Genomic DNA, 8,848 nt, shown 5'->3' on the forward strand with positions numbered 1-8,848 from the left:
TATCTTTAGCAAAATGTAGAAACTTTAATTTACATGCAAAACTACAACATGTTCATAATAAAAAAACTGATGACTAAACAAATTAAACACAATTTGTAAAAACTGTCCACATTGCTAAATAGGTCTGTACAACCAAAGATTTACAAAGTCCCAGTGCATTTTTATCTTTTCAGTGCACAACTGAGTTTAAAGGTTCTGCTCGAATATTCCCCAAGTCAAGAGCAGAATCTGTCTCTTCATCAATTTCACCAATCACAGCACTGCAATTAAAAAAAAAATCAGGTTATTATTGTAGAAATCAAATCACACAGTTTTAAAACAGAAGCTGTATTTTATCTTCTAACAAGCCCTACATCCTGTTGAACTATACCAACTTCTGATAGATGCTGTTTATCCCATGAAAGCCTCTAGTGATGCACACTGGAATGCTCAAAGTACTTTGTACCATGTACTCTTTCTTTCCTTCTATTTTTCAACAGCTTCCCTATTTCATGAGAATCCCCTATTTTGAAGTTACTGTTACTTAGCTGTTGATTCCTTTTACTTCTTCCTATAAGGACACTGAATTTCAGCATGTTGAAGAGCTGCATGAATACATAATTATTACTTGTATTAAATATGCTTGAATTTGTTAAGACTGCAAAAACAATTCTGCATCACAGAAGCATATTCTGAATATATTTCAGTAATGTGGCTGTATGATGATATCTTTCATCATACATTTCAATTGTATGATCACACAGTGAAGTAATAAACCATTATCTGCTGTTTTAGACACATTTTTAGTATCTGAATGAAAAGCTACTGGTAGAGTGGCATACAATGTGTCCAATTAGTTTTTCTTAAAATTTTAAGTCCAAAGTGATGAAAGCATTCAGAATGATCCAATTTCTCAATATTAGATAAATGCACCTAGATATCAATTTAAGCCTTGGCATTTTGTTGTACAGAAGTATTCATTAGAATTAAAGATGAAAATTCCTATCCAGGCTCATGTGTTGGTCACTGCAACATACTCTTTTTCCAGCTGTGATAAAAAAATAACCTTACTTTTGCCATTGGTTTCACAATGCTGCTGCAAAAGTAATCTTCTAGCTGGCCCACTTACCAGGCCTTCTTCCACTTCTCCTGTAACCCTCCCATGGGTTTGGCATAGCAGCTACTTCCCTCTGCATTCACTGAGCTTTCACCCTCATTTTGTAAAGGAATTTTGCATCAAACACCAACTCATACACTTGACACATCACTACATTGACTTCAACACTTGCTACACTGCCAAGTCAGAACCTTCAAGGATTTTCCAGATTATAAAGTCCTCTCTGTGAACATCTGCTCTAAAGTAAAAAAAAAAAAAAAAAAAAACGAAAACAAAACTGTTGCAAGTCAACTTTGTATACCAGATTGCTGACTTTTTGCAGACACAAGTTCTAGCTCATTTTTTAGTGATTATTCTGTCTTTTCCTTCATCATCTCCCAGCCTGTCCTTGTAGGGGAGATGCTCCAGCACTGAGATCATCTTCAATCTCAACACTGCAAGGCAATCACTACTGTAAAAGAAGTGTAGACATTTGCTATTTAATACAGAATCACAGCTGTGTGTTAGGAAAGATCAGGTCCAACCATTGCCCTAACACTGCCAAGTCCACCACTAAGCCATGTCCCCAAGTGTCACCTCCATACATCCTTTTAGTACCTTCAGCTTTGACAATACTTTCAGTGCCACCCACAAAGATGCAAGGTGTGCAGGGCAATCACAATTTATATAGATTATGGATATATAAATATACACAAACACATGTGCACCCACAGACAAAGTCTGCATGGAAAGATTTAAACAAGAGCATGCCATACTCACACGTTATCACCTCTCACAATGTACAAGCCCAGCACCACTTGCTCAACTCCTTGTGAAGAACTGAATACTCGTTCATGGCTTTCATCCAAAATCAAGTTTATGGTCTGGTCAAAACCTTTGAGTGTTCCCTGAAAAAAAAACCACAAAAAAGCACACTGCCATTGCCCTTAAAAACTGCCTCTTTGCTGCCAAGGATATCATAAACAGAGTGGCAAAATAAAGGTACTGGAGAACAGATGTTCTATTCAGGTTTTACTCTTGGGCTTAAACACAAAAGCTAAAGAATGAAATTTTAAAAGCAATAACCAATTTAAGAAAAGCACCCATGTGTTACTGCGTGTTCATGCTAAAAGACAATACGCTTAAGCTTTATTATTAAAAAAATAAATTTTCATTTTATCAATGATCCTCAAGACAACCAATTTTAACATTTCTACACTGGTTTTTTGTATGGATGTTTCCAGAAATTAAAAAAAAATATTAAATAAACAAAGAACAAAAAAGTTGGATTCTTGTGGTCAACAATATTGAAACCATTCCTAACAAGCAATTTAAAGTGGTATCTCTTTGAAAAAGATTACCTTGTGTTTACTAAATTATATAAAAAATAATTTTAAAAATACGGTATTTTGTGGCACTTAAGTACATGTTTTGAAAATTCTTAACATAAATTTGCCATCACTACTTAAGAAACTCAAACTCCCATAAAACAGCCCTTCAAACAGCCATAATCTGCATTTCTATCATCTAACAGTGAGTCCTAAACACCAACTCCATTCAAATCTTTATTGATAGGAAGTATCTTGTAGCACACACACAAAGTTTACCAGACTCACTTCAGCCAAGCAGATTTGGTGAAGCCAACAGATTTCTGCTCTCTCTTTCCAGAGGCTGCACAAAGCTAAGTGCAGACAGAAAGATACAATCCTGCTGCAACAATCATACTGAGTTACACTCAAAACACAAAAGAATAAAAGATGGGGGAAGCAATGCAAGAAAAAAAGCCCCAGAACACAGAAGCAGTAAACCCAAAAATATTATACAGTCTAATGTATTAAGTTAGCCTATCCTTAGGTTTTCAGGTACAAACAGAAGCCCACAACACTTCTCCAGATGATGTTTTTCTACCATAGGGAAGAAATGGTTTTAGCAGGAAAGTTGAAGAGCATACAGAAAAAAGTGGGCATTTTAGACAGAAACTAAATTACTGAACAGAAGAGGAATGCGTTTTCTGGTGCATTCCCACAGGAAAAGCCATTTGATAAAAAGGCCAGAGCATCTGCAGACACAAATTTATCAATGGCAAAAAGCTGACATGACATGCAAGAAACAGTAAGTAGTCATAAAATTATTTTTTTAAGCTTTATGGCAATTATTCTATACTATATAGTTTGGTTGTGTGAATATGTGAGACTATCCTAACAGAGGTTCTTTATTGCCACAATGGGAAGTCTTTATGGGGGAAAATAAAATGTTAAAAAAAACAAGTCTTACCACAATCATTCTTCCATCAGAAGTAATTACTGCAACAGTACCTGATATTTCATTAAGGAAACATTTAGTCATATCTGGAATAGAACCATTAACATTTTTTGAAGCATTCATATGGAATACAGGTTTTATGAGCCATTCAGAGCCCCAAAAGCCTATCAGCAATTTTTTTAAAGCAGCATGGTTGACAATAACATGTGACAATGCAGTATTTTTCATTAACACCTCCTTGAAAGTCTTTCTTCACCCAAATATGGACAGTCACACAAACATGAAAAAGCCTTACAAACAGAATACAGATTTGAGCTCACCTCTCCTCCCATTACTAACTACACTGCCTCAAAATGGAAACAACCGTTTCATAAACACTTTAAGGCCTTAAAAAACTTTAAAAGTCCTTAAAAAGCTCTGCAGTGGTTATCTCGAGGCTAGTATTCTGCATCCCTTCTTCCTGAAGATCTGACTATCCCCATTCGACGATCACATATTCATCATCTTGACTAATTCTGGGTTACTAGCTGACTGTTAGTGAATAAAACTGAAAATGTCCACGGGTTACAAAAAGCACAGAAAAATTAACACCAAAAGCGCTGCAAGACCCCCAGCTGGCAGGTTTTGAGCAAGTGCTGCCCAGCTGTTATCCAACAGCCCTTTAAGGGAGCAGGCCCACCGCGACCCCCGCTCCTCACGGGCATAGCTCAGCCCGGCAGCACTGGCTGCCTGCAGGGGACCTCATTCTCCGCGGAACCTCCGGCCTGCCAGGCCAACCTCCCGTGAGGGAACCCGGCACCGCGCACAGTGTCGGGCCCGAGCAGCAGAGCCGCGCTGTGGCGCACGGGGCCCGCGGCGGAGGATACGGTTGATGTAGTTCTCCAGCGCGGAGGTCATGGCGGCCGACTCTCTCCGCGGGGCGCCGCACGGCCGGCGCGCGACGCTGACGTACGGCCCGCCGCGCAGGCGCACAGCCCGGGGGCGGGGCCGGCCGCGAGCGCGGAGAGCGCGCAAGCGCTGGGGGCAGGAGGCGGCCAGGAGGTGGGAGAGGGCCGTACCAAGGAACGAGCCGCGCCGGGGGGCTGTGGCGCCCCCTCCGCGGCACATGGCACCGCCCGCAGGGACGCCGGGAGGCGCGGCCGGGGCGGGGTGTGGTGTGGCGTGGTGCGGTGCCGTTCATCCCTGCAGCCGAGCGGCTGGAGCGGGGTTTGGTGTGGTGTGGGGCGGGAAGGTTCATCACTGCAACCGAGTGGCTGGAGCGGGGTTTGGTGTGGTGTGGGGCGGGAAGGTTCATCCCTGCAACCGAGTGGCTGGAGCGGGGTTTGGTGTGGTGTGGGGCGGGAAGGTTCATCCCTGCAACCGAGTGGCTGGAGCGGGGTTTGGTGTGGTGTGGGGCGGGAAGGTTCATCCCTGCAGCCGAGCCCGGCTTCAGCGCCTGGTGCAGCAACTGACCTCTCAGTGGCCGCAGGCAAAGAGCTGAGGTCAGGCGGTCTTTCTCCACGTGGAGATCAGTGACTAGTGATGTCCTTCCAGGGGCTAGTGCTGGGGGCAACTCTGTTCATCTTCATAGGCGACATGGATAGTGAGACTGAGTTTGCTCTCATCAAAATAGCTGATGATACCAAGCTGTGTGGTGCCATCGAAATGATGCCATCCAGAGGGATCTGGATAGGCTTGAGAGAAATCCCATGTGAATCTCACGAAGTTCAACAAGGACAAGTGCAAGGTCCTGCACCTATTCGGGGCAATCCCAGACACACCTACAGGCTGAGTGGAGACTTCATTGAGAACAGCCCTGCAGAGAAAGACTTGGGGGATCATGGTTGATGAAAAACTCAACATGGGCCAGCAGAGTGCGTCTGCGGCCCAGAAAGCCAGCCATACCCTGGGCTGCCTCAAAAGCAGTGTGGGCAGATTGTTCCCCTCTCCTCTTGTGAGACCCTACCTGTGTCACAGGCTCTACCAACAAAAGGAAGACATGGAACTGTTGGAGCAAGTCCAGAGGGGGGGCCATGAAGTTGATAAGAGGACTGGAGCACCTTCCTTATGAAGACAGGGTAACAGTTGGGAACGTTCAGCCTGGAGAAGAGAAGGGTGCATGGAGGCCTCATGGCAGCCTTCCAGTATCCAAAGGGGTTCTACAGGGAAGCCAGAGAGGGACTGCTTTTCAGGAACTTTAATGACAGGACAAACTGAAAGAGGATAAATTTAAGTTAGGTATTAGGAAGAAATTCTTTACTGTGAGGGTGGTGAGATACTGGAACAGGTTGCCCAGGGAGGCTGTGAATACCCCAGCCCTGGCAGCCTTCAAGGTCAGGCTGGGTGAGGCCTTTAGCAGCCTGATCTAGTGGAGGGTGTCCCCACTCATTGCAGGAGAGGTTGGGATTAGATGATCATTAAAATCCCTTCCAACCTGTAAATTCATATGAGTCTTGCTAGTGTGGGAGCCATGTAATCCTCCTTGGTTTCCTGTGGGCTGCTGGTGTGAGGTAGGCAGGAAGGAGGCCTGACCAAGTCCCCCACAGCTGCTTGCTCATTTCCCAGTCAGTGGGATGGGGGAAGGAATTGTAAGGACAAAAGCTGGAAAACTCTTGGGTTAAGATAAAGACAGTTTAATAGGGAAAGCAAAAGCCATGCACACAAGCAAAGCAAAACAAGGAATTAAGTCACTGCTTCCTATGGGCAGGCAGGTATTCCACCATCTCCAGGAGAGCCCCATCACACCTAATGGTGACTTGGGATGTCAAATGCCATCACTCTGAACATCCCCCCTTTCTCCTCCTCCCCACTTTATGTACAGAGCTTGATGTCATGGTACAGAATATACCTTTGGTCAGTTTGGGTCACCTGTCCCAGCTGTGTCTCCTCCCAACCTCGCAGTTTAGATTGTCCCTGTCAGTAGTCCCACTTCCTTTTATTTCAGTAAAAGAGACAAATTGGCAAGAGGTCCAAAATAGGACTTGGTGTCCAGCCCGTGGTTTAATTCTGCAGGGAACAGAATTCTGTCTGTTCTCCTAACATGCCAATTTTTTTCTTGCATTCTTTAGCCATCTGAACCACAGGGAAAGCAAAATTTTTTTTAAGGTAAATTAGCCAGAAAAAAAAAAAAAAAAAAAAGAAGTTCTTTGGCACCTATGAAGGTACCTACACCAAAGTAGTCTCTGAAGAATTTGTCCAATGGCTCAGCCTTTATCAGAAACATGACAAGAGATGTCAGAGAACAAAATACTTTTGGAATTGGGCATTACATAATTCTCATCCTCTTAAGCTTTTATTATAAGAAGCTTAACAATTTCCACTAATGGTTAGACCAGGATTGCAATAATTATTCTGTATTTCATGTAAAGGGTTTTTTTGGGGGAGATTGACATTTTCCTTTTCATACTCTTCTTTCTCTCTGTCAAGAGACATTCTCAAAGGCCAAGAGCATGAGATCATTGGGATACAAGGATGTAGGATGAAATTTTAAAATACTTGCAGAACATTGCCACAAGACCTGATGTCAAGGATCTCTGATCCACCTGTTTATATTACAAGTGTCCCTGAAAACCAGAGAAGAGCTTTTTAAAAAACTGTTTTTATTTTACAAAGGAATATTAAAATCCAAAGAGTAAGGCCAGACTCCTGAAGTCTGGTGCCCAGGCTTTGCCAAACCAGGTGCTTAAAAGCAGTTAGCACCCTCAGTATAAAGGAACTCTGAAAAGAGAATTCCTGGCTTCGTTTACTCTTAGGCTCTCCCTGAAGACAGGCGGCTCGGCCCTTCTTCCCACAGCCGTGACTGAGGTTCTGTCCTCTGTTTGAAGCCACCATCACTCTTATTCTCTTCTTATAAAACACTCCCACACACAGAGGAGATGGAGAGCTCTAATTTAAACCCGTATCTTTTGGGGAGGGAAAAAAATATACTGCCTCTCCCCTTCAGGAGCAAGGTTTGGCAGGCTAAATTACGACTTGGAGGCACAAGTTGCGTAATTTTGCCGAAGTTGTGGCCGGTGCGGGGAGCGCGCGGATCCATGAGGGACGGCCCGAGGCTGTGGTTCGGCCTCGTGCCCAGCAGGGGGCGCCCCGCGCGCGGCCCGTGCGCTGAGGGGAGGGCGGGCAGCGAGCGGCCCCGCGCCTCGGATCCACCGGCTTCAGCCTGGGCAAGGCACCTCCGCCTTCTCCACGCCGAAAAATCCTGCTCTGCCCGAGAATGAGCTGCGTTTCCCACTAAAGATGCCTGTGTTTCTCCGGTGCTTCCATAGCGAGCCTACTGTGAGTAACTCACATAGGGACGTTTCACAGGTTCAAGCTTGCATTAGACCAGACACATTTTATTTCTGGTGACTATGTAACATTAGCAATATTTGGGATCAGAAAACTAACTAGCGACGCTTTGCCCTTCCTTCTCTTCAGTTGCTGCAGAACTGGCCTTGGGGACATACTAAGTAATAATAATGCCCATTAAGCTCTCAGTTGAAGAAACAAAAGACCCTTTTAAAAAAGCTTCCTTTTCTCTTACATTGTTTAGATATAGCTTACTTGCTAATTACATTTGCTCCAGTAATTAGAATCAGTTTATTTCTGCAGTTGTTTCTCCAAACGTTAAGGTTGCTATGGCAAGTGATTGCTCCATGTTATGCTTTCTGCAGAATATGTGACCAACTAATCATGGCCTGTAGTGCCTGCACACTTTCCGCTTTCCACACTTTCCTTGAAGTCTGCCAGGGCAGGGAGGAAGCCCTGCAATTGTACTTGTAAGGTGTGTGTGCAAGCAGCTGTGTGCAGAATTGTTATCTAGCCTAAGGCTGGTAGAATGCCTCAGTAAAAGTTTTGTTGCTAGTCACTATAATGCTTATCAGTTTTACATGTTTTAAACCATGCTAGCTGCTAGTTGCTCAGAAGCAGCCAGGTTTTATAGAGCCTGCCATGCTGAAGGGTGAAATGGCTTTGTGATGGCCTCAGGAGAAGAGTGGCCCTGACTGCCACTGCTGTGCTATGGCATGTCAAACCATGTCCCTGTCAAATCAGATTGAGAAAGATGCAAGACTTATTCCTCCAGCTTCCTTGGAATCTGAAAATCTAGTATAATCACCTCATGACTGTGGGAATAGGAGGTTTAAAGAATTTAATTTAACAAAACTCCCCAAATTAGTAACATCTGTCAGCTTGCTCAACAAGAATTGCATCCCTTGATTGCTGCTCAAGAGAAAAATAGCATCCCAAGGTAGGAAATAATGGAGTGGTGCATACTGAAGAAGAAGAATCAGGCAGCATGTACTCCACAAGAAAACTAAGCATCCCCAAAGCCCACATATTTAATTTACTTAATCTGATAACCTTTCTAGTACTTTCTGAGACTCAAAGTTTTAAATCTCTGGTTTTCACTTACAGATGCCTAGAATATCACTTCATAGAAAGAGCTTAACCCTTTAGCTTGTCTTTAGTTTATACACACCCAAGCTGGCAAACATGATTGGTTATGTGTTCAGGAAAAACAGGAACATCCCTTCACCTCCACTTTATTCCTCT

The 8,848-nt window shown here is 43.7% G+C and overlaps 1 protein-coding gene across 1 annotated transcript; it reads right to left on the reverse strand.

The window, feature by feature from the left end:
* Positions 1 to 4,340, reverse strand: LSM8 (LSM8 homolog, U6 small nuclear RNA associated). Its single transcript, XM_059472426.1, has 4 exons — positions 4,204 to 4,340; positions 3,350 to 3,390; positions 1,856 to 1,983; positions 1 to 260 (listed from the first exon to the last, which is right to left on the reverse strand). Exons 1-4 carry the CDS (start codon positions 4,232 to 4,234, stop codon positions 170 to 172), a joined length of 291 nt encoding a protein of 96 aa, XP_059328409.1. The 5' UTR covers positions 4,235 to 4,340; the 3' UTR covers positions 1 to 169.
* Between the last annotated feature and the right edge of the window lie 4,508 nt (positions 4,341 to 8,848).

The sequence above is a fragment of the Ammospiza nelsoni genome, chromosome 5, assembly GCF_027579445.1.
Source record: "Ammospiza nelsoni isolate bAmmNel1 chromosome 5, bAmmNel1.pri, whole genome shotgun sequence".
NCBI classification, from domain to species: domain Eukaryota; kingdom Metazoa; phylum Chordata; class Aves; order Passeriformes; family Passerellidae; genus Ammospiza; species Ammospiza nelsoni.

Bases quoted from the DNA above. Each gene is read 5' to 3' on its own strand.
- LSM8 (XM_059472426.1), bottom strand. From the start codon at position 4,234: ATGACCTCCGCGCTGGAGAACTACATCAACC. The intron at 1,984-3,349 runs GTAAGACTTGTT...TTTTTTTTTCAG, and splicing joins CTGATGGAAGAATGATTGTG to GGAACACTCAAAGGTTTTGA. The intron at 261-1,855 runs GTGAGTATGGCA...TTTTAATTGCAG, and splicing joins ATTGTGAGAGGTGATAACGT to TGCTGTGATTGGTGAAATTG.